The sequence below is a fragment of the Panthera tigris genome, chromosome B4, assembly GCF_018350195.1.
Source record: "Panthera tigris isolate Pti1 chromosome B4, P.tigris_Pti1_mat1.1, whole genome shotgun sequence".
In the NCBI taxonomy this organism is placed as follows: domain Eukaryota; kingdom Metazoa; phylum Chordata; class Mammalia; order Carnivora; family Felidae; genus Panthera; species Panthera tigris.
In genome coordinates, this window is record NC_056666.1 from 20,032,954 (window position 1) to 20,059,054 (window position 26,101).

The 26,101-nt window shown below is 38.2% G+C and overlaps 1 protein-coding gene across 13 annotated transcripts in view; it reads left to right on the top strand.

The window, feature by feature from the left end:
- MLLT10 (MLLT10 histone lysine methyltransferase DOT1L cofactor) overlaps positions 1-26,101 on the top strand; it is a 234,949-nt gene that overhangs the window by 203,245 nt on the left and 5,603 nt on the right. For 12 of the 13 annotated variants that reach the window (XR_006219669.1, XM_042991194.1, XM_042991193.1 and 9 more), the window contains 8 exons: positions 3,163-3,341; positions 14,397-14,514; positions 15,885-15,957; positions 18,733-18,887; positions 20,848-21,036; positions 21,465-21,553; positions 21,690-22,051; positions 23,083-23,179. Coding sequence is in view for 12 of the 13 variants with exons in the window: in XM_042991194.1 (XP_042847128.1) it covers positions 3,163-3,341; positions 14,397-14,514; positions 15,885-15,957; positions 18,733-18,887; positions 20,848-21,036; positions 21,465-21,553; positions 21,690-22,051; positions 23,083-23,179 (1,262 nt within the window). In the remaining variant the exon portion in view is untranslated. The remainder of the gene's footprint in view (positions 1-3,162; positions 3,342-14,396; positions 14,515-15,884; positions 15,958-18,732; positions 18,888-20,847; positions 21,037-21,464; positions 21,554-21,689; positions 22,052-23,082; positions 23,180-26,101) is intronic. The other variant, XM_042991200.1, reaches the window with a different exon arrangement.

Consider the following 26,101-nt stretch of genomic DNA (forward strand, 5'->3'; position numbering starts at 1 on the left):
TTCATGTTTACTTATGCTAACTTTATTATTCTTCTGACTCCTGGGTTTGTATCTCCACACCTGATTTTCCTGCTGAGCTCCAGGCTGATCCTGTTCTGTTCTAGACTATAGAGGGAGGAGTTCTGTGTTCCACAGGCATGTCAGAGACCCTGAATGATCAACCTGTACTTCAGTCTTGTCTTACAAAGTGCTTGCAGTTTTAGAATCAGGCAGCTGCGAGTGTGAATCCCGATTCTACCATCTGCTAGGTTACTAAGCAAATTATTTCTTTATTATTTTCTTTAAAGTTTATTTATTTATTTTGAGAGAGAGAGAGAGAGGCGTGCAAGCGGGGGAGGGGCAGAGAGAGAGGGAGAGAGAGAAAGTCCCACGGGGCTCAAACTCACAAACTGTGAGACCATGACCTGAGCTGAAACCAAGAGTTGGACGCTCACCCGACTGGGCCACCCAGAGGCCCCAGCAGATTATTTCTTTAAACTTCTGCTTGCTGTCGTGTGAGATGGGAGTCCTACATACCTCATCGGGCTTTTACGCCAGCACAGTGACCTGCATACAGTAACCACATACGGTACTAGGTGCTCCCAGTTGCTCTCCCTGTTTCAGTGAGTGGTATCACCACACGCCCACTTACTGGTACTCAAGACTCGTCCTCGACTCTTCCCTCTTATTTCTTCTTGAGGTCCTATTAGGTACCAGTCCTATCAACTCCGCCTTTACAGTGTATCTTTACTACTATTACTGTAGTTTAATCTCCTTTTTTGCTCGTCGGGATTACTGTAGCAACCCTTAAACAGCTTTCTCAGTCTCTCTTTAAATCCCCTCCCCAGTCCGTTCTCCACTGGTGTCATGGATTGATGTCTTGCTTAAACTTCAGTCTGATCACACCATGCTTCTGCTTACAGTCCTTCAGTGGCGTCCTGTTGTTTCCAGATTTCCAGCATTTTAGCTTTTAAGGTTCTTGATCTGATTCCTGCTCATTTTTTAGCCTCATTTCTTGCTTCGACTACCCAGATGGTACTTACATGTTCTTCTGTTTCTTCCTCAAACCACCCTTCACCTCGGTTCTACAGCTCCTTTAGAAATGAGCTCTAAAGGCATCCATCGCTTCCAGTAAGTTTTTTGACCCTCATCCTCTCACCTCAGGTCTGGGTTATATACCCCTTTTCATGTGCTCAGAGCCCCTGAGGATGTCTCTATCATAGCACTCTTCACAGTCTTTTGTAATAGTCTCTTTTTTCCACTAAGCTTCTTGAAGGCGGAGACCACGTTACTTGAATGGCTTTGTATCTCCAGGGCTTAGAATAATGTCTGGCAAACAGTGAGCTCTCAGATGTTTGCGGAATGGATGCATTTGGTGAATGAATAAATTATCTTTTTTTCCTGGAGAAATTGTAGAAAAAGGATCTTAGGACCCTCAATTATAGTTGTAAGGCCTTTACAAATGTCACAATTCCCTTATTTTTCTTGTTTGAGGATTATGAGTACTTCTATTTATTATGAATCAGTAATACTTACGTTCTTTAGAACAAAATACATTGTACTGTTAATGTAAATAATTGTTGCTTGCAAGGGCTATGGTTTCTAATCTTTTTCTTTCTTTCTTTCTCTCTTTCTTTTCTTTTCTTTTTTTTTACTACATCCCACTTAGGTTCATTTTTTTCTTGCTTTCCTCTTGTTACAGTGTCAAATTCTTAGGGTCTTGGGATCTTATTTTCTCCCACCCTCCCAGGAACCTTGGTTTATATCAAGATTTCTCAGCTTCTGCACTGCTGACACTGTAATACAGATAATTCTTAGCTGTGAGGAGCTGCCGTGTACATTTTAAGATGTTTAGTATCATCCCAGGCCTCTACCTACTGTATGTCAGTAGTGCCCCCTAGTTTTGACAACTAAAAATGTCTTCAGGCATTATCACGTGTCTCTGTGGAGCAGAAATCATCCCTGATTGAGAACCCTATTGGTTTATTGATATTCCCATCTCTCACCTTTATCCTCGAAGAGCCTCTCCTGTGGAGCATATGAGCATGATCTCCCATCTTTAAAAAATCAACATCTTTTTCTAGTCACTCCTCTTTCCCCTTAACTTTTGCTCATCATCTCTCTCCTTCCTCTTCCCATCCACTTTTCAGAATGGATTGCTTTCACCGAGTGCTCCCTTCCTTTTCCTTTCCTTTTCCTTTTCCTCTCCTCTCCTCTCCTCCCCTCTCCTCTCCTCTCCTCTCCTCTCCTCTCCTCTCCTCTCCTCTCCTCTCCTCTCCTCTCCTCTCCTCTCCTCTCCTCTCCTCTCCTCTCCTCTCCTCTCCCCTCCCCTCCCCTCCCCTCCCCTCCCCTCCCCTCCCCTCCCCTCCCCTCCCCTCCTTTTCTTTTCTTTTCTTTTCTTTTCTTTTCTTTTCTTTTCTTTTCTTTTCTTTTCTTTTCTTTTCTTTTCTTTTCTTTTCTTTCAACTCCATGATGCTTTCTGAAAGTGCTTTCGTGCCTCCATCCTTTTTTCCTGTGTCCTTGAAGTGACCCTGACCACCACCATGTAGTCCACGTTGTCATTATCTTTTAATCCTCTGTCCCCGTCCATCCCTACCCCTACTCACCCACCCCATTCAGTCATAAAGTCTGTTCATTCTTCCTCTTGAATATTTCTAGAATCCACTTACTGATCTTTGAATCTCAAGTCTAGTTCTCTTCTGTTTTCTATATTGTAAACTGGGTGACCTTTCTAAAACATGGTCATCCATGTCAGACCTCTCTCTCAATCATGAATTCTGGGGCTCTAGTGTCTGCGTTTTGAAAAGTTTACCAGGTGATTTTTAAGCAACTCTAATTGCTTCATTCTCCTTTTTAAGAAACATTTCTTTGCTCTTAGGAATTCCTAAAATACTTACTGTTATTTTTACGAGGCACTTCCTGATGTGATCCCAGTCACATGGCAGAGTCATTTTTGTTACAAATTAAAAATGACTTAGGTTCTTTTTAAACAAGTGTTTTATGACAAGTCAGTATTTAGTCAGTTATTAATACATTTTTTTTTATCACCACCAATAAAATTTATCATTGAGGGGAGGGATCAGGAAGAAATGTGGGTGTTCTGACTTAATGGTTAATATTAAGTATCTGTGACAAATTTGACAGCTAAGTTGCAAAGTATTTAAATAATTTTTTTTCTTTCAGGTATTTATAACAGCAATGATGTAGCAGTATCCTTTCCAAATGTAGTATCTGGCTCAGGATCTAGTACTCCTGTCTCCAGTTCTCATTTACCTCAGCAATCTTCTGGGCATTTGCAACAAGTGGGAGCTCTCTCCCCATCAGCAGCATCATCTGCAGCCCCAGCTGTTGCTACAACTCAGGTAAATTATTGCAGTGCTGTGAAGCGACCTGTAGGTGGGTTTGTCGTTTCTGAAAGCGAATTCCATTGGAGAGGAAAGAAAGAAAATAGGGCTTCCCATAGGAATTTCTAAAATGCCTCAATTTGTTTTGACATGTTAGTGGAAATAATAGACATATCTACATGGTATTTATGAGAGACGACAAAGGAATATGTTGTCTTCAACTGACTCCTTTCAGTTTCTGAGTTTCTAATTTTGTCCTAATGTAAACTGGTAACTTGGTGGGGACTTTTACTCTTTCTTTTAAAAAGTAGGACTTGGGGTGCATGGGTGGCTCAGTTGGCTAAGCGTCTGATTCTTGGTTTCGGTTCAGGTCATGATCTTGTGGTTCATGGGTTCGAGCCCCACGCGGGGCTCTGTGCTGACAAACCGGAGCCTGCTTGAGATTCTCTCCTTCTTTCTCTCTGCCCCTATCTCACTCTCTCTTTCAAAATAAATAAATAAACTTAAAAAATAAAAATTAAAAAAATTAAAAATAGGACTTCAAAAGTGTGAACTGGTTTTGTGGTTTTAAAAATTCCTTTTATAATTTTAAAAATCACAGAAATAATATATGATCGTCTGCTGTCTAAATTTTCAAAAACCAGTGTAGGAGAATATAGGTTAAAGAGTGATTGATCCCTTTGAGTACTATATTGTTTTCTTCCTAGTGGGAGAGTAAAGAATGTACATGAATATTCTAAATAAGTGACTCTGTTGGTGATTGTGCATAAATTTATCCCTTTCCTTCACTTTAGACCTGTAACTTGATAGGTCAGTAGTCTTCAGGAATCCTTAAAAGCAAGAGTCAAATCAGAAAAACCATAATCTTGTATTTATAAATAGGACGGTAAATTGGCAAAGCTGTACACACACACCTACTCCCTCTCCCCCACCACCTCACCAAAGGTGTAATAATTTAAAATTCCTAAAGTATACATAGATATTTTTATTTGGAATTCTTTATAATTTTACTTTAATTTTATCCAAGCTTCTAGTAGTAAATCTCTTAGTATTTAGAGAAATTTATAAAAGACAAATTCCTTTAAAAAAATTGTTTTTAAATGTTTGTTTATTTTTGAAGGAAAGAGACAGAGCGTGAGCGGGGGAGGGACAGGGAGAGAGACACACAGAATTCAAAGCAGGCTACAGGTTCCGAGCTGTCAGCACAGAGCCTGATGCGGGGCTCGAACCCATGAGCCATGATGAGATCACGACTTAAGCTGAAGTTGGATGCTTAACCAACTGAGCCACCCAGGCGCCCCATATAGACAAATTTCTAATTACAAACTATGAGCTAGTTGTTTGTAAGTTGCTATAAATTTATGCTTTACATATGTGTTCCTAATTTCCATTGTCCAGGCCTTTAGAATATATATGTACTTTTTGGAGCACCTGAGTGGCTCAATTGGTTAAGCGCCCGACTTCGGTTCAGGTCATGATCTCTCAGTTTGTGAGTTCGAGCCCTGTGTTGGGCTCTGTGCTGATAGCTCGGAGCCTGGAGCCTGCTTCAGATTCTGTGTGTGTGTGTCTCTCTGCCCCTCCTCCACTTGCATTCCATCTCTCTCTCTCTCTCAAAAATAAATATTAAACAAGAGTTAAAAAAAAATATATACACACTTTTTAAGTATTTTCTGTAAGCTGTACATCAGAGTACAGGCTTATTTTTAAAAATATGTAATGGCTCAGCGCAGTCACCATTACAATTAGATCAGGTATTAGAATAAACAACAGACAGTTCAGCACAGAAAACCAGTGGTGTGATTAGTGGTATCATGTTTGAAAATGAAAGTTAACTATGTGGTGAACCTCTCAACCTGAATAAGGGGAGTTTGACTAATTTGGGAGAGTTTTTTGTAGCTCATTTCACTAGCCCTGGTGAGATAGGCAGCATAACAGGGGTGTGGGGTTAGAGAGGGTGAAAGGATAAATGAGAGAATGGTTCTTGTAAATAGTTTCATCTCTTTTAATTAAGTGTAGCCATATGCTGTTGATAGCTTTCTATCCTTGGACAAAGTCTCACATGAACATTTCCAGTGTGCGTTTTTCTTTTCTTTCTTTATAAAAGTCTGTTTTAATTACTCTCTGGTTAATTCCAGGCTGAATTAAGCAAACTCTCATTTCTTCTCATTCATTATGTTTGTGGTTTTGGGGGTTGGCATTAGGGAGGTAGATGGGGGAAGTGGTGGTGAAGAGAAATTTATAGCTAGAGGGAAAATTCCACTTAACATATGACTCAACTGAAGAACAAAGAAATCATAGTTGCAAGTAATCCAGGATTCAGTCCAATTAAAATCCTTACTGTTTATCCTCTTTCCATGTTCAGTAAGATGGGTCTCTTATAAATATGATCATCTAGTTAGACTCAAATGCTGCATGCTGAGACAACTGCATCTATGATTCTGTCCGGCAGTAAATGCTTTCTGCCTTCAAGCTGAAGCTTATTTAGCCTGGCTTATCTGTGCTGCTGTAGCAACCATCAGTCTCCAGGCAACTGAGGCACATTGACCTCTCAGTTGAACTGAGTGCAGAACTACTTCAATTTAGCTGCCTGAGACCATAGTATTGGTATTGAATGTGCAAAATGTGAATTTTCTAGGCAATGTGTGAGGGAAAGGGTACAAAAATATTTAGAATAAAGGGGACGTTTAGCTAGGACTCTGGCAAATTGGGATGTACTTGGTGATTGAATCCTCTCTTCAAATTGACAAGTTTATTTCTGGTTAACTTTTATATGGGCCCTGTTTGTTTTCAAATTGCACAATTCATTGTGTTTAGGTAATCAAATCGTAGTCTGTTATTTAGGGTTTCTTTACAGGTAGCTGATTAGCAATGCTGTAAGTGGGTTAATTAAAATTACCGATATTTAAAACGTGATTATGGAAGTCTTGTTACAATTGTAACATCACACTAGCAAGCAAGTATTTTAGAAAATATAAACAGATAATGGAAATGTTAAATTTGAATAATGCCCTGCTCCCCCCGCCCCGCCCCCCCCCCCCCCATCCCCCCTGCCAAATTTAATGAAGGTAGTAGTTTTTAGTGACTGGCCTGGTGCCAGCAGGATAAAAATCCAGGGGTCATTCTTGATCTTTCTGGCCTCGGTTTTTTAAGTAAGATAGACAGGCCTCTTGTTTGGCTTATTTGCTGTCTTAAGAATTGTTCCTTGGAAAGTGGTCAGGGAGGTAAGATCAGGAAGAGCTTAATAGAAATTAAAAACTGAGAATAGAATTGTGCCTTAATGGGGGAAAAAGGAGACACTTGTAAAATTGTAGGGTGATGCTTAGCAGCCCTAATTTGAAAACACCTTTTAAAAATGTTTGATCAGCTAGTTTTATATTCTTCAGTGTTAAATCCTTTTATTTGTTTGTTTTTAGAGTAATTATTCTTTCAGATAACAATATAGTTAATAGTTTTTAACATTATTGGAAGATAGATCTACTGTTCATATGATCTATTTTAAATGATGTGCTCTGCCCTTGTATCATGAGTAGAGGTATAAATTAGTTTCTGTAGGTGTGTCATTAATTTTTCATTTTGCCTTTCAAATTCCACTCTGTCTCCTAGTTCTACATTCATTCTGTTTGTCTTTTGGGAAAATTCAAGTGCTTTTGTTTGAAGGATGATTCCTTTAATAAACAAATTTTAAGACTGAATGTAATGAAAAGTAGTTGTATTTTCTGCATTCTGGGTTTTGCTTTTGGGCACACACTTCATACATATAATCCTGGTTTCTTGTTAACTCTGTATTTACTATCATAAACAATAAATTTAAATAATTTTAGATGAAGGAACTTTCAAGCTTTATTAATGTGATACTTAGTAAATGCAGGTGTTTAAGTATTTTTAAGGTACAGTTAATTTAAGGACTAATATTTCGCACATTTCTGTGAGACTTTTATTTCAGGCAGCTTTGAATACTTTGTTTTCCAATATGATAACTTTGTGGGGGGTGTGTGTGTGTGTGTGAGTTGTCTTAGATGTAGTCCTCAATTTCCTTTCAGATGATGTCTGTCTGATACGACATTTCCATTCTGTTTGAGAAAATGGCTCAGTTTCCCGGGCAGATAGACGTGACTTCAGAAGATCTCTGACTTGATTGGTCAGAATGAAAGTTTCACCTTTTATATTTTAAATAGTTTCATAATGACTTGTAATTTTAAGGACCTTAACATTCTGAGCAAAATAAGTTTTTATAAGTGCTTTGTGATGTCGCTTACCATTGGGCGATGTACAGGTTCAGTAACCGTGCAGTGTTGGTTGTCTGGGAAGTGGGGGAACTAAGTTTGGAAGCCAGGCAGTCTGCCTCTGGAGGCTGCTGTCTGGTTTACTGAATCCCTCCCTCCCATAAAAATGAATTTCCCAGCGATGTGCCTCTGTGTCAAGAGGTATCTCTTTGAAAAACATTGTTAGGAATGTTACTGTGTCCATTTGTGTGCCATAATGCCAAACAGCAGAAATTTGAGTCAGAAATCCATGGTTCCAGGAGCTTTCCTACTCACGAGTATAACTATGGGTGGGGCTTTTTAAATTTGTGGGTGTCAGTTTTTCTCATGTGTAAAATAAAATACTTTAAATACCTGTCCTACCGGCTATAGGGACAGGTACATTATGAAGTTCAAATGAGAATACTTTCTAGACCATAAAGTACTTAGGACTTAATTTTGGCTGTTACAGAAACAGCCTGTTTACCAGTGAGATAAATTGTACAGAAGCACTTCCCTTACTAAAAATAGTATTAAAAATTTTTGTTAAGATTTATAATTCCATGTTAACATAGGTATATGAATTTTAGTCATTTTAGGTTCAGCTGTTGACTGAGGTTTTTCCAGTTCTTAAATTATTTCAATAGCTGCTTTAGTCCTTGGGGACTACATTTTTTCCCCTAAAGTTGGGTGATGTATTGATTAGGTATTAACCAGTTAGGAAACCTGCTTAGAGTTGGTTGGTTATTCTACCATCCTGTTGTCCAATCATGAGTGTTCAGTGATGGTTTGACTATAATTTAATCCCTCCCACTACTTTATAGAAACTCAATTGTGGGGCATTTCAGTATTAGCCTAAACAATGGTTTTGAATACGTTAAGCTCCTAACAATTAGGGAGCAGTTTGAGGCATTGAATAATGTGGAATGATGCAATTGAACCTGACAGCTTTAACAGTCAGCCTACTCATGGGACCTGAAAGTTGTTCACACTTGGTTTCATCTCTCATCACACGCTGAGTATTAAAGCCTTACTGGTGGGAGCTGACACAGAAATGGGGTCTGTTATCAGAATATGCTTCATAGTGCAAAGTTTGAATTGAGTTGGAGAATATCTGAAACTTTCCGTTGTTCTCTCATTTTTCCTGGAAACTTTTTTGGTCAAATTGTGTTTGCAAATTGAAAAGATGTATAAATTATCATTAAAATATTTGAATTTTATTATATTTGCAGTATTGCTATACTATTAAAAAATTTTTTTAATGTTTATTATTTTTGAGAGAGAGAGAGACAGAGAGCAAGCAGGAAAGGGGCAGAGAGAGAGGGAGGCACAGAATCGGAAACGGGCTCCAGGCTCTGAGCTGTCAGCACAGAGCCCGATGTGGGTCTCAGACTCACAGACCACGAGATCATGACCTGAGCTGTAGTCAGCTGCCCAACCCACTGAGCCAGCCAGGCACCCCTGCACTATTGCTATATTATTACCAAAGAATACATAGATTACAATATCATTGCATAATGAGACATTTATACCATCTAGTTTTTCTTAAGGAAATATGTTTTAATCTTTGAAGTCTAGCCATGTTAGTATCAAAATATAATTGATATATTCTCTAATGAAGTTAATGGAAAAATGGAAGCCGTAATAGCTTATGAAAATGATTTTTAAAATAACAAGTTAAAGTTTGCTTACCATGTGCCACGGATTCTTTATAAGCCCTGTATACTAACTCAGTTAATTCTCACAGTATTCTTATGAGGGTGGGTACTCTTATTATCTCCGCGCTTCCAAATGGAAATTGAGGACAGAGAGGTTCTAGTACCTTGCCCTCGGTGAGAAAGCTTGATTTATGGCAGATATAGTGATAAAAGTATTCTCTTCTAAGGATGTATATATGAGATAGAAATTTTTAAAAGTAATATTCAATTTAGTGAATCTGACAAGATTTTGAAAGAATATATTTTATATCATGTCAGGGTTGGAATGCTTGAAGAAGCTCTACCGTGTTTTGAGCTTGTTTGAATCATGTGATTTTAATGTTTATTGACAGGTTAATTGTGCATTTAAAAAAGCTTACTATAACCCTTTCCTGTATGATCAAAGTATAAAGTTTCATATCCACCTCTAGGTATTGCTATGATACTTTCCAAAAGTGAAGTTTTTATAGGTTCTGTTCTCTCAAACCGAATTTTTGTTGTTTATTCTGTATTATTCTGCCTTTACCAACATTTGGGAGGAAAAAAGCCCTAACAAAACAGCATCCATTTTTGTCTGATATTCAAATAATTGAGTAGGCTTAGTCTGATTTTTTCCTTCATAATCTGACTCTTTTAGAAGGAGCCAAGTGCCTAGGAATTGGGTAGTGTTGCTTTGCAGCTAGAGTTCTTTTAAAATTTCTCCGTGGTCGTAAGCAGACATTTGAAATATAGGAGGTGAACTGTTAACAGCAGGGGAAATTTCAAGCTGAAATGTCATTTTAATCTTGTTAATATTTTAATATGGTCCGTGAGTCTACTTATGAAACAGTAAATTTCTTTGATTTGCTTTGAGTTGGAATACTGCCTTGGTAGAGACCTGTGTGTCTTTCTAGGTGTTTTAGTATAACTTATTCTAAATTTGCTTAGGGTTCTTTGACTCAGGCACCTAAACATACTTTTTTTTTTTTTTTTTTTCAAAGTAGCTTGAATTTACCTCGATAATTATTCAATTTATTCTTCCTCTACTTGCCTTTAGGTCCACCTGGTAAAATACCTCTCTTCCTGAGGCTTTATTACTAGAGTATTAGAATATGTGTTCTATAACATCTTGGGTGGAAGTGGTTCCTTTCAATTAATCTCGGGGAGGGAACAAAAACTCTGAGGTATCATATATTGGAAATGAAAGCAGAAGTTTATTATGGTGAGGCACCTGGCTGGCTCAGTGGGTTAAGCCTCAGACTCTTGGTTTCAACTCAGGTCATGATCTCATGGTTCGTCAGATCAAGCCCCATGTCGAGTTGGGGAACACAGAGTCGGCATGGGATTCTCTATCTCTCTCCCTCTCTGCCCCTCCTTCCCGTTCCCTTCCCCCTCTCAAAATAAACGAACTTAAAAAAAAAAAGCTTATTATGGCAATATGAACTTAAAATACTTACTAAATACTTTTATCTTGATCTAATCTAACCTATTTTGATTAACACTGTGTTGATTAGATGATATGATTTCAGCGAGCCGCTATTAACTAGTTTGTCTTATTGTTTTGTTTTAACTTCTAATTTTGTTTTTGTTTTATTTTAAGTTTACCTATTTTGAGAGAGAGAGAAAGAGAGAGAGCGTGTGCAAGCGTGAGCAAGGGAGGGGCAGAGAGAGGGAGAGAGAGAATCCCAAGCAGTCTCAGTGCTGTCAGTGCAGAGATCATGACCTGAGCTGAGATCAAGAGTAGGTCACTTAACTGACTGAGCCATCCAAGCATGCCTTAACTTCTTACTTCGAAATAATTATAGATGTACATACAGTATATGGAAAAGTTGCAAAAGTAGTAGAGTTCACATATATCTTAGATTTCCTTCCTTCGGCCTCCCCAGAGTTAACAACTATTCTTATAGTGCCAGTAGATTCAAGGAGGGTATCTGTCCCTAGTAGCCCTTCCGCTTACTTGGGCAAGATAAAATTGGGTAGTTCTCTCCAAAAAGAATTGCCTGTCTTTTATACCAGGTCTCCTGAAGCAGACTTCTGGCGTGTGAATCATTGGCTTTTGATGCTCTTTTAAAAATTCCCATCTGACATACGCTGTGGGAGAAGTATGTGTATGTTGTTTTCTTTATTCCAGATTTCTTTTACAATGAAAGCTTTCAAGTGCCCTTTTTGTTTCTTTACCAGTGTTTCTTTAGGTTCACATGAACTTTCTTCTGTCCTCCAGAATCTTAGTGCTTTCACTTGTTAAAGACAACAGAAAATTTTGAGTCTACAAAATGTCCAACATTATATGTATGCTCTCCTAAGTAAGTTGCCCCTGCCCACCTCACTTACCCTTCTTATTGCTACTAAGTTGTAGAATCTTCTCACTAAACTGATGAGGGTTTCTTGGCCCAGAGGTGGCAACAAGCTTATCATGGGTTCCCAACATTAACCATTCTAAACATCATTTCAGAAGTATTGGCTAAGCAGTGTCAGACATTTGTGGATTCATAACTCTTGTTACCGCTTAAAATGACGTTAATGACTTGAGTTTTAATGTAGAGTGGTTTAGATGTTTTAACATACCATAAAATGCCTCCTGATAATATTAATAACTTTTAATCTCATTCCAAAGTTTCTGGTTCCAATAAATGCAATAATTCTTTAAAAACAAACTACCAGGTAATTTTTACTCATTCAGGGAATTTGGGAAATTGATCATTTAGGAGGATGAAAAATGTATTCCCATTTTAGGTTTTTATTTTATTAACTTTACTTTTTTGTCTGCCACCTTTGTAAAATACCTACTTTCTTCTTTTGGAATTATGCTAAAGATGATTTATCTTCTTCTTGATGATAGTCATTATGCAAATCAGTTATTATGCAGTACTGCTCTGCATTTTGATCCTGTAGTATGGTGGGCCTAATGTGTGATAGAGACACTAAGATAATTTGAAGACTGCATCAAAAAATTTGAAGCTAATAAGGATAAATATAAAGCCCTTGCAGGAAGAATTCTTCCTGAAAAAGGGTATTTCTGATTGGAGTAGGATCTTTTGATTCTTATCAAGAGACTAAGGCAGCTCATAAAACTGATAACCCAACTGGTGTAACGTTAGTTAAATTTCAACCGTTACGATGACTGCACGAAACAGGAGAGCCAGAAGGCTGAGATGCAGGTTTAAGGCATCTAGACGTCCATGTTCTTCGAGCGCCGCCTCACTCCTCTTTTTCTCTTTCTTCTCCTCCTGTCAGCTGTTGATTCCTGCTGCCAGCAGATGTCTCAAGAAATGACTTTTCTTCCTCTTTCTAGTGAATTTTCCACTTTCTAGTCTTTTGTATGCTTAGTTGATCTTTTTAGAATTGTATCTAGAGTAAGAGCAAATCGGCTCTACAAAGGATATTTTTAAGTGTAAGGTACCTGAGATGTTAACACATGGGACTAGTAACATCTGTACTTTTCTGTTTGTCTGTTTGGTGGTTTTTCTTACCCTAAGTTATTTTATGAGTAACCAAGAGGTAAAAAAACAAAAAAACACCTAGCTATATTTCCATTTATGAATTGTATATTTTAGTATGCTGCACTACTAAATACCTGGTAAGCATCTAGTATGATCTTGAGGTTAAAATTATGACTTACCTTTTCCTGAGGGCTGATTGATTGTTAAGCAAGACTTTATGGTATAAATTTATTGGCTTTGTATACACATCTTTAATAAGAAGAAAAATGAAACCCAGAAATTGACCAATTAAACTTAGACATTGAAGAATGAACTAGGAAATACACCCTTTGAAACAGTGGAAAGCAAGGACAGGATTCTATCTCACAGACTACTTCTGTGAATGGTCAAGTCCAGTTTTCATGCCCAGTAAGTTGGCCAGAAGCCATATATAATGTCAGGGTCTGAATCTTCCCAGAAACCAGTTTATTTTCTGTAATATTTTGCTTTTTATAACTACTGTGTCGACATGTCTTGGTCTCCTGTGTGTAGTTAGTTGTACGTGGTAGAACATCCCACATCTTTTGTCCTACGATTGCTTGGCCTCTTTATATTCGAATTGCTTCAAGCCTTTGAAATTCTTTTCCAGAATTCTGTTACGAAATAACTATACAATAATTTCATTTTATAAAAGGTTAAGTTTGATCTCATTCATGAAAAAGAATAAGAAGTCTGCTTTAAATCTATGGTTATGTTAAATCTGAAAAGTATTGAGGCTAGGAATAGCCTTCTTAGAGTAACAGTATTTTGTGTACAGGAGATTTGCTCCCAGAATGCCACATTTTAAGGTTATAATATTCTTAGAAAGTGGGAGAAAGTATTCACATCAAAGAAGGCATTTTTATTACATTGGATTACGCAAGACTTTGGCCAGCCTCCGTAGCGTCATCTGTTTAAGGGTTCATTTTCCCTTGTTTGGCACAAGGCCCAGTAGAGGCCCTCAGAATTGTGGTTAGCAACATGAATGAATTACAAACTTTGGACCAGCTCTTCAGTTAGTGGAGCTGGCTTCCTGCCAAAAAGACAGTGCCTTATATGGGGTCAGGGCAAAGCTGTGATTCGTTGAGCTCTGCATTGTATAGAAAACATACTTGTGATGCCTGTTTGCTTTCTTTTAAAATAAAAACAAAACAAAACAGAAAAAGCAGCAGGCTTCCAAGTCTATCAAAATAGGAAGTAACAGAATAGTGTGCAGGTTTTACTAATGACAGAGTTAAGCAATGGAAATATAGCTCTGTGTAGTTAAAATACTAAAAGTAGAAATTGGCCCTTTTGACCTCCTTAGCCAGCCTGTGATGTAAGGGACTGAAGCATTTGTTAGACATCTGTTGTCTACCTGCCTTTATTTTGTAAATGGTTTAATAAGATTAAATAATTAGTCATATGTTCACATGGTTACCATGCCACTGGGTTTTGTTAGTGTCTAGATACTTTGAAATTAAAGTTAGCGTAGTTTACTTTGAATGTGCCAGTCTTTGTTTTTTTTATTTGGAATTATTTCAAAAAAGTTGAAATGTTGGAATGGTAAAACAAGAAAGAATAAAATTTGCTCTCTAGAAAGTCAGGAATGTTTGCTTATATTCTTAGGTTAGAGAAAACAGTTGCTAGGTCTATTAGGAAAAGCGCGAAGATATTTTCTAATATCATTCATTTATTTTTGTAATTCTTTTCATTTAGGCAAATACCCTATCTGGATCTTCTCTTAGTCAGGCACCATCTCATATGTATGGCAATAGATTAAATCCAAATTCATCAATGGCAGCTCTTATAGTTCAGTCTGAAAACAGTCAAACAGGTAAGTTTTCAAGAATTTTTCAGCTCTCCCCCAGTGTAAATCCCCCCCCCCCCCCCCCCCCCCCCGCCCCATCCCTGCCTTTGGCTCATTTTCTTTGAAAAGTCTAAAGGTGTGGTTAATACAGGATTGTGCCCACCCCCCACCCCCCACCCCCAACCAAAAGAGTCACAGTTGGAAGTAAATAGTGTGCCGTGCTGCAAAATAGTGATGTGCTTTTTTTACTGTCTGAAATGTAAATGTTTAAGCAGAGCCATCAGCAGGCAGGAATGCAACAATGTCTCCTGTGACTTTTGTGATTGATGTGTTCAGTTCTCAGTTCTGTGCAATGAAAGTAACATAACACTGGGCTTTTCTGTGAATAGCCTAAACCTTTATTTGCATAATTCATGAAATTGCATTACACAAACTTGGTTAAAAAAAAATCCTGTTAGAGAATTTCTACAGTGTTTAGTAATCCTGTGAATTTTTACCAGTTGACATTTTGTAGCATTTGCCTCTTGTACTGTTTTAATGAGCCACTGGATTTGCTTTGTTTCATTCCATCCTTAAGGATTTGTTGACATGTCCAAGTAGTCATGCCTGTTTGGGGGAAGGGAATGGGTTTAGCAGTTCACCAAGAACGGATCAGTCATGTCTTTACCCTTTCAGGTCAGAGGTTACCTGACTCAGAAGAAGGGGAGGACAACCTTGAAAGAGGCCAGATAGGGTGATTTTATAAGGAACTGACTGTAGGGGAGATACAGGTTACTTGTCAAGCAGAGATATTTGGTGTCACCTAAGAATTCTTTTGAAGAAATTAATTTTTCCTTTTAAGTCCAGAATGCTATCTTCCTACTTGTTTTTGTCAATTTAAATATCTAGTGTTACATTTAACTTTATTCTTGGTGTGAGGATCCGTGCAATATGTGTAATTTTAGTTACGGTGTGTGGCTTTATGTCGTACACTATGTATTTTATGACTTGTCTTGGGATGCAAAGTGTTAAAAAATACAAAGCGTAAGGATTTGCTGTGATAAGCATACAGATTAGCTGTCCACAGCTGTGATTCATTACTTTAACCGTAGAAATTAAAAGTGGCTGAGGGGAGGGTACTGCAAATGCAAACCACGCTTCTGTGCTGTAAAATTGAAAGGAATGAAAGAACGGAACATAATCCATGGCCTTCTACACCCACAAAAACGTGTAGGGACAATGCCTTACATGCCACAGTTCAGCAATTCTGAACTAGCAACGTACTAGATCTACTTTCAGAGTAACTGCAAAGCAGTGGTAAAGGTTTTATGTACGTTTTAGGGAAAATCAGGGCAAGAGCTTAAAACCTCTTATCTAGTGAGAGTCACTTTATCAGCTATGAAATATTTACACTGCAGATCAAGATCTCGGAGACAATGGCCGCAGCCTTGCTGGCAGAGGAAGCTCACCCCGAGGAAGTCTCTCACCGCGGTAAGCGCTGTTTACTCTGCAGAGGCCAGGCAAAGGAGACGTTTGGAGATTTGGAAACTACTTTATCTCCTATCAGAGCACACATTTGTGAGGCTGTAAAAGCATTCTGTAGATAAGAAGCATGTCTGGACAGTCAAGAAAAATGATTCTCAATTAATTTGAATATTAATTTAAACACATGGTTAGACTTTAAGCTTTTAGAAGGACCTACCTTTTCTTAGATTTCCGGTCAATTTGAACTCTCTTGTTTTTATCATTTGTACATTTAGCGACTGGTACTGTTAAATACGTTAATTTGGCTAATTCTTTTTGGTTATGAAATAGTCTTTAAAACCTCTTGAAGCTACCGACTCCAGGCTTTCAACTTAGGGTTCCAGTTTCAGCTCTGTTGTAGGCAATGCACTTGAACCCTTCCATCTCTGGTTCCTAGTTCTTGGGGTTCATTTCTGAATTCCCTCTACTTCTCGGGGCTCCTGGGTAGCTCAGTCGGAAGAGCATGGGACTCTAGATCTTGGGGTCGTCAGTTCGAGCCCTACATTTGGTGTAGAGATTCCTAAAAAAAATAAACTAAATAAAATAACGTAAAATCCCTCTAGTTCCTAAAATTGTTTGAATCAAAGTATAATAAATGTTTTACATCGTTCTGTAAAATTGTCTTAGATATTATCTGAACGAACTTAGGTGCCTTAAATATCTCTGATAGGAGATAAAGAAGTTAGCAGGACACTCTTAGCAAAGTTCTACTGAAATGGTTGAATTTCTCTGAGCACAGTCTAAGTGCCCACATCTTCTGTTCTCAGTGGGGAGAATGGCAGAAGGGAATATTGTGCCAGCTTATGGAAAACAGTCGAACTTGAGGCCCTAGCTCTCTTTTTATTAATTATATACGACTTTTAACTTCTATACCTTCTTCTAGTTTGTTTGCTCTCTGCTGTCTAATTTTGTAAACTGTGCCTCAAGCATGGTTAGACTGGGTGAGAAGGGAGAACAGAAGGAGGGAAAAGCCCATTCTGGAGTCTTTTTTTTTTCAGCTATGCAAACTTAAAAATTCTATTAAAAATTAAATTTTTCATGCGATGATACTGTTAGTATCTGTTGTTGTATTGCTGATATATTGGTAATGTCTATTAAGGGACATCTTTATCAGTAGATTAGTTCAGCAACGTCGAATTTTGCTATTTTCTAGTGGTACCACTAGGTGTGTCTTTTCCTATAAAATTCTTGGATGACCTAAAAGTAGTAGTATTTTTCATAATTGAGCACTATAGGAAATGAAATATTTCTTCTTTTGAAACTAGGAATCAGAAGCACACAATGATAACATCAACCGACTAATTTGTAATTTTATGCTGTGATTACTTCTGTACTATTCTATTATTCTTCTTTTCAAAGTAGAAAACTAGGCGGACTTTTGCTCGTGTGTTTAGTGGAGGAAGCATGTCCATGTTCCCCTCTTAAAATATCCTAGAAACTACCCAGAATTTCTGCGAGATCCCTTAGTGCTATTTTGCTTAGCACAATAGTTCTCAGGTTTTCATTAGCTAAATGGAATTTCCAACAATAAATCATACTAAATTATTTTTAGCATATATTTTCAACTTTATATTATCCTTTAAAAATCAGCCTGACATGTAATAGCCTAAAGTATCGTGGCATAATGTATTATTTGAAGAGGGATGGTCAACTATATGTAGCATGTGATGTTTATGTGTAGAATAAAAAACCTCATTTGTCTAACTTGTTATTCGAAGAGATTTTTATAGAGAAGCATACTGAGGCAGTGGCAGAACACCGGTGGTTGTTAGAGACCTGAGTTGTGGCCCCAGCTCTGCCATTTACCGGCAGTGTGTCTTTGGACAAGTCACTAAAGCCCCATCTTGTTTCCTCCTGTAGAAATGGAACCAATAAGCCACGCTTTTGACTTCTCTCTCTCTCTCTCTCTCTCTCTCTCTCTGGGTTGTTCTGACGATCATGTGAGATAATTACATGGAAACACTTTGGAAACTCCAAAGCCCTTTACTAATATATTATGTTAGTGTAGAGGCTTGGAGACCAGAAATGGGCATGCTTACCAATTTAAGACAAAAAGTGGACGAGAGAACATTATGTATTTATCTTAATATAAGTAATATTTGCTTTGAAAGAGTTAAGTTATTACCATTTGAAGTACGGGTCTAAGACGTTTTAGAAAAATGTGTATAAAGGGCTCAAATAAAAATTTACTTTGGTCTTGCTAATGCTCCTTAATCCTGAAAATACTAGAAAATAAGTATTTTTTACTTTAAAACAAAGGGTTCCTTCAAAATCATTAAAAATTTCTTTTTACTGATATTTGAGATTCTGTTGATTGTGTATTAAAATGCTTTCTACATTATTATAATTGTAAGTGTTCCTCTGGTGTTTTGCATATTAAAGCAGAATTGTGGAACTCTTCTTTTCTGGCTAATTATTTTAAAGTTTTCTAATACTATCTTTCCCCTCTTTGTCTAAGGCTGTATCAAGTTCTTTTACAGCTTATTTCAGAGATTATTGGTGTTGTGTTTATGTGTTCTGGTGGTTTTTAATTACTGAGTCTAGCCAGCTATTCCTGTGATTTTTATAATTTGGGGAGGAAGAATGGTAATTACTCAATTTTAGGGTGGATAATGGTTTTATCATTCTTCCAGCATAGGCAGCCTAGAGTTAGAAAACTTGTACGGGAAACGGGCCAGCATAAGGTAAGAAGCGTAAATGCACTCTCTTTCTGTTTAACCTGAGAGTTAATATTTTCAACAGATCTCCTGTAAGCAGCTTACAGATTCGCTATGATCAACCAGTCAACAGCAGTTTGGAAAATCTGCCTCCAGTAGCAGCCAGCATAGAACAGCTTTTGGAGAGGCAGTGGAGTGAAGGACAGCAGTTTTTATTAGAACAGGGTACTCCTAGTGACAGTAAGTATTCTTTTCATGTCTTTACAGAAAGATAGATGGACAGACAGACAGATGGATGGATGTAACAGACACACTTCATCAGGAGTAGCAGTGAAATTATGAAATATGTTTTCTGTAATATGGTGAGAAAGTATAGAGTGGTGGTTTAATAGGGATTCTACAGTTTTACTACTGGACTTCACTTTACCTGTTCTTAACAATATGATCTTGGGCAAATTTCTTGATGTCAGTATGCTTTAATCTCCCATTTGTAGAATGGGAATAATAATGTACCTATATCATAGTGTTGTTTTGAGGATTAAATGGCATAAAAAATGTGAAGAACATTGCCTGGCTCATAGTAAGCACTTATCTGTTGAGTGGTTATTACTCTTTTGAATTAGTTTAATGTTGGTACTTTGTTCTTACCAGTTTTCACATTTTACTAAAACACGTGAGTTGCATCTTCTCTTCACTTGTTGGGAGAAAACTTGCTTACCTCTAGAGAATTCATTTTTAAAAATGCATATAGTCAAGTATGGCAAGCTGTCTTCCTAATTTTACAATTTAGATGAGCAAGAATAACGATGACTGAATTACATACAATTTTCATTCATTAAATGTCATTCACTTATTAAGTTGTATCATATATCTATATCTATACCTATATATATATATATCTTTATATACATATTTAGTATTTCCAGTGTTAAGTATTATGGAGGGCCATGGGTGAAAAAAGCCAAAAAAGCAAAGTTCCTGTAAGTGGTAGGTAGCTGGAGAAGCTGGGGTAGTGTTAAGGATATATATTTTGGGGAGAAAAAATAGATGGTTTTTTATCATTTGGGGATATAAACTTTTGCTGCTTTATTATATTAAAACAAAACATTTTGCTTCTTGTTAGTAGACAAGTGCCATAAATTGTGTTTTTTTGTTTTTTTTGTGTTTTTTTTTTTGTTGTTGTTGTTTTTTTTTGTTTTTTTTTTTGTGAATGGTGCCTTGACAAAAAATGCTAATTGTGAGGAAATTCATGCCGGGATAATCCTTTAAACATGATAGCTGGAGGACAGGTTTAGCTTAGTCTTATTGCATCTCATTTGGGTACACTAAGGGCTTCTTTGTGGGATTTTGAAGAGGAGGGATAAAAGTTAAATCCTTGGGAAATGACCACAGACGGCTGTACCAGTACAGTTGTGTCTTCGGAAGGCCCTGAGGGCATGTTAAACAAATACAACTTTTAATACGTACACAGAACTTTTAAAGCGTCCATCACCCTGGCATAACTACTCTGTGTTGTCAGTTGAGACGTCCGAGTTGTGGAAGGAATCGAAACTGTATTTGAGGTGACGAGGCCGGATGGAAACGGCCTCGTTTACAGACAGCACACGCCTTCCTGTGGGAGTTGGGATGTGGGCTGCGGTGCGCGCACACTGCTCCCTGCTGGGCAACGTGTGCAGCAGCAGGCCGGGCGGCTCGCCCTCGCTGAGCGGAACCGAGCAGCGTGCGCGCACTTGTGCTCTTGGTATGGGATATTGGAGGGATTCTTTCCCATCTGAAGTACGATTTGAATGAAAGATTGGGGCAGGCACTTCGACTTTGTGATTAGGTTTTTATTTTGGCGAGAATAACACGTTCTATCAGTTTTGTTTGAGAAATGGAAATTACCTGAACCAGGTGGGTGGATTTTTTTGATACGTGGCAACAAAGTTTCCGGAAGGTATTATCCAGGCCCACTATCCCTTTATGCTTACATACACACACATACATTATGCTGTATTTATTTATTTCCCAATGTATATCTACATATAAATTTAGAAATAAAAGGAAATTTAGAAATAAAACCTAGTAATATAAAAGTGCTTTACAGAATTTCCGCTTTCCTATTTTAACTTATTTCTAAAGTTATTGACACTTAGGTCTGTAAAATACTCAGTCGTGTGTGGGAACTTGTCCTTATTAAAGCCATCCAAATGTTTGCTAGTTTTAGGAATGCTGAAGTCATTACATCAACTTCAAGTTGAAAATCGAAGATTAGAAGAACAGATTAAAAACTTGACAGCCAAAAAAGAACGTCTTCAGTTACTGAATGCACAGCTCTCAGTGCCTTTTCCAACAATAACGACAAATCCTAGCCCATCTCATCAAATGCATGCATTTTCAGCACAGAATGGTAAGTGTGAAATGTTTATTTTGTATCTAAGGGAAAGTAGGATAGACTCTCAGTATCTTTTTCATAATAAGTGAATAATAACTGGTTACCAGTTACATGAAGATGGTTAAGAGAAGGAATGATAGCTTATTCTCAGAGAACGTGAAGAATCTGTTAAGTGATCGACTTGAATTTGCTCTGACTTCTTTAGTACATAATTTAACGATAATAGTTATTTAAATGTGTAGTGATCTCTATTGATTTAAAGCCATAGTCTTCAATAGAGGTATAGATTTTCCCATTTAAACTGGTATTAGAAATAGCAAGACTTAATATTTAAGTGTTTTTAATGTGGGCTTCAGGATAAGCTTTTTAGATGAGCCTTTAATCTTACACATGATGTAATTTAACAGGGTAAATAGGTTTCTTTTTGTCTTTTATTATTCTAGCTCCTACTACTGATTCCTTGAACAGCAGTAAGAGCCCTCATCTGGGAAACAGCTTTTTACCTGATAATTCTCTTCCTGTGTTAAATCAGGTAATTTGGGTGTGGTTAGTTTCATTTCTGTGTTTTTCTGATGAACAATAGTAGATCACATTAAATGGTTTCAAATGATTTTACACGGTTCTGCTGTGTTCTTCCACACTTAAGTTTCTGTTCCTTCTTGCATTAGGACTTGACCTCCAGTGGACAGAGCACCAGCAGCTCTTCTGCTCTTTCTACCCCACCTCCCGCTGGGCAGAGTCCAGCGCAGCCGGGCTCAGGCGTTAGTGGAGTTCAGCAGGTCAATGGTGTGACAGTGGGGGCACTGGCTGGTGGAATGCAGACTGTAACATCCACCATTCCTGCAGTGCCTGGAGTGGGTGGAATAATTGGAGCTTTGCCAGGTAACCAACTGGCAATTAATGGCATTGTAGGAGCTTTAAATGGGGTTATTCAGACCCCTGTCACAATATCACAGAACCCTACCCCCCTCACCCACACCACTGTACCACCTAATGCAACACATCCAATGCCAGCCACACTGACTAACAGGTAAGAAACTCACTTAATTATACTTTGGGTTTTTCCGTGCCACACAGTGCTAGTGCTGTCCATGCGTTAGATTGGGAGTTTTAATGTGCTTCTTGTGGATGCAGTCAAAGAAATTAAAATCCAGCAAACTTCTAGGCCAACTGTGTTATTGCGAGAACTGTTTTTGAAACTTAAGTCATTCAGATTAAAACAAAATGAAATCACTGTTAGTAGCAAAGCATGAAATATATTCTGTGCGAAAAATTTCATTCTTGATCTGTGTTCTCTCCCCTTGTACCTTCATCCCCTTATGATACCTTCATGTATCCTAAATTCCGAAGAAAAACAGTATTGTAATGAGATCACATATGAATATTGATTTCTTAAAATTGAGCTATGCAATTTTGCTAGTTTTATAATCAAAGCTTTTGGTACCGGTGAAGGTCAAATATTTATCTTGAATTTCCAGTGAGTGAAACTGTTTCATTGTACTGGCATTTCATTTACTTCAAAATAGGGAGACTAAAGCCATGTTGTTATCGAACATACTTTTGAGGAATAAATCATTTTAAATGGATTACAGGGGATACTAGTAAACTATTTCTTCTGGCTCCCTTTTGATTGGTGCTTAATTTTACTGACCATTGGGACCATTAAAAAAAAAGGTTAGGTCAAGTCAATTAGTTGAAATTCTTTCTTTGTTTTACATATGTCTTACTTAGTATGGGTTAAATTCTCCTTAAATAAATAAAAATTATTGCATGTTACAAACACATTTAAATTTCTATTCCATAAAATACTTAGTGCCTTCTTGATTTATAATAAGAAGGAAAACAAAACGTTTCTTGACAATGTGAATTCTTGTTTATCTGTATACAGAGAGAAAGGGAAATAAGATATTTGTACATGATTTTGTGATCAGAAAGTGTTGTGTTTAAAAATTTGACTTTGCTAACTTATTGAACGTCAAGTTGTAAAGTTGTCTTTCATTTTACATGTTAAAAACCATTAAAGGTATCTAGTAGAAAGTAAGAATTGTAATCGTTTTTCAGTGCCTCAGGACTAGGATTACTTTCTGACCAGCAAAGACAGATATATCTTCACCAACAGCAGTTTCAGCAGTTGTTAAATTCTCAGCAGCTCACGCCAGTAAGTTCTGCGTTTTGATAATACTTGATTTTTATTAGGAGCAAGTGGCCCAAGTTGTAATAGGCGTTCAGTGTGGGTATAGGTTATCCACTTTGTGAACAGCATTATGGGATGCGTCACCCAAAAACAGTTTGTCTTGCCATTTGGTATAGTCTGCGGTACCTGTGGCGACATTATTACCTATTCATTTACGAATATTAGACCATGTAGCGTGGTCCTCTTGGAGACCGTGGTGATGTGATGAGGGCGACTTTGTATTTTCACGGAGTTTCGCTCTGACAGTGGAGATGGACGATAAATACATGTATAGCTTTTGGTAGTGAGGTACTGAGAAGAAAAATAAAGGAGGATGAGGGGACAGAGGAACAGTGGGACGGGGGCCTTTCTACATAAGAGAGTCTTGCCTCTTCGCATGTGTGACTTTTGAGTACAGACCTGAATTAACAGTTGAAGGAGCGTGCATTTGGGGCATGGGTGAATGGAAGGGAGACAGTTGTGAAAGACTGCATGTGTTTATGTTGTGAACACTAGAAAGGCCGGCATGACTGCAGAATAAGAGAGAGGCTGGTGCAGAGGAAAGGAGGTCACAGGTGGGCCTTGTTTGGCCGTCCGGGGCAGGAAATTTAGATGTTAAGTATGATGAAAAGCCATTTGTGTTTTTTTAAGCTTGTCTATTGTGGAAATTGTCAAATGTGTCAAAATAGTGTATAGTGTACTAATCACCTCGTTTTAATAATTATCTCAACTTTTAAAATCTTGTTGCATATAGCCTCACTTTTCCTTGGAGGATTATTTTAAAGAATTAATTGGAGGATGTGAACAGAGTAACAGTGATATAACAATTCACAATTTTTAAAAGATCGGCTTAGCTGTCGCACGGGAGATGGTCTGTGTGTGTCGGGAGGGGAGATGGTGGCAAAAGAAGAAACAGGGAGGCTGTTGGAGTAGTTCGCAGACAGGATGTGGTGTCGTAGAACAGTGTAAGGGCAGGCGACTGTCGGGGATTGTGTATTTTGAAGATAGAACCAACAAGACTTGTTTGTCAGACATTCAAGGTAAAGAGGAGTCCTAAACAGTTGGGTGTTGAGTCTTCCTGAGATTCGGAAGACTCGGAGGAGCAGCAGGTCTTGTCGAGAAAACGGAAGTTCTGTTACAGGCGGGCCAAGTTTGCCACGTGTGTTTAGATGTTCAGGTGAGATGTGGACTGGACAGTTGTAGGAGTCTGGAGTCCAAGGAAAGGATGCAGAAATATAAATATCTGAACAAAGGTAAGACTCAAGTTGTGTAAAATGTTTCTGGGAGGACAAGAACTGACCACTGGATTTGGCTGTCTAGAGGTTTTTGGCAGTCGTGGTTTTGGTGAGAAGTAAACGTGGAATAGGTATCTTGAAGAGAGGAAGAACTGACTAAGATTGGAAGTGTGTGTGTGTGCGGGGGGAGGGGGGAGGGTGCGCCTGGCCGGCTCAGTTGGTAGAGCATGACTGCTGATCTTGGGGTTGTAAGTTCGAGCCCCGTGTTGGGTGTAGAGATTTACTTAAAAACAAAGTGTTTAAAAAAAGGAAAAAAAAGATTGGAAGTGTATGGCTCACATGCAGGGACACTCTGACTGGCCCTGTGCAGTCATAAACTTAAAGCAAGACGGGGTTAGATGTGGTCAGTGACTCTGTCCAGCTCTATTTCCCTAGCGTACTTCATTGAGTTGGACTGCTTGGAGAATGCACTATTTAATTAACTCAGAATTTTAGCCTTTGTTTGTAATTTTTTTCTAAAATGTATCTACTGCCTGGGTGGGGTGGGGGTGGTACCTGGGTGGCTCAGTCACTTAAGTGTCAGACTCTTGATCTCAGCTCAGGTCTTGATCTTGGATTTGTGAGTTCAGGCCCCGCTGTGGGCTCTGTGCTAAGCGTGAAGCCTACTTAAAAAGAAAAAAGTGGGGCGCCCGGGTGGTTCAGTCAGTTAAGCCGTCTGACTTCGGCTCAGGTCATGATCTCACAGTTCCTGGGTTTGAGCCCTGCATTGGGCTCTGCCCTGACAGAGGCCCCTGTCAGGGCTCTACCCTGACAGCAGACAGAAGCCTGCTTGGGATTCTCTCTCTCCCCTTCTCGCTCTCTGCCCCTCCCCCACTTGCTCATGCACGCTCTATCTCAAATAAACTTAAAAACGTATTTTTAAATCTTCTAAAAAAATTAAAATCTTTGAAAATAAAATGTATCTACCCACTTTTTTGCTTTAGTCAAAAATATATTGAAAATACTTGTTTTGATTCTGGATCATCATTTTCACTGTTCTTACGGTGGTAAAAAGAGAGATCGTATATAAATTCGTCTTTAATGGTTGCACTAAATTGTGGCCTTGTTTTCTTCTCTCTTTCTCATCTTAATGTGAAGTACTAAAATTCAGTTTATTGGGGGTTCTTCCTGTTAATCAAGATTATAATAGTCTCATTTCTAGAACATGGTTGATTAGGAGGTTTTAGCATACTGTTGCTTAGAGGCCACAAGAACCGAAGTGGTTTAAACTCTACCTTTTCTTTGTCGGCCAAGGTTGTGGGGTGACATTTGTTCATTTACAGGCATCACGTTTTATTTTAAGGCATACTTACTTCTCTCATTTTAAGAAAAACTCTTGCTTGGCCATCCCCCAGCCCCACCAACTGCTGCCCCGTTTTTCTGCTTGCCAGAATGGCCTTCGCACTGCTGAGTCCAGTGGACAGTTGTCGTTCTTCTTCCTACTTGATCTGGCAACAGCATTTGACAGAGTTGATCACTCCCTCCTCCTTGCAACACTTTCTTCCCTTAGCCTTCAGGATACCACAGTATCTTGGTGTTCTTCCTACCTAACCATTCATTCCTTTTTAGCCTCCTTTCCTGGGTCCTCCTCCTCTTCACCTCAGCCTCTCCGTATCCTAGAGTATCCTAGATT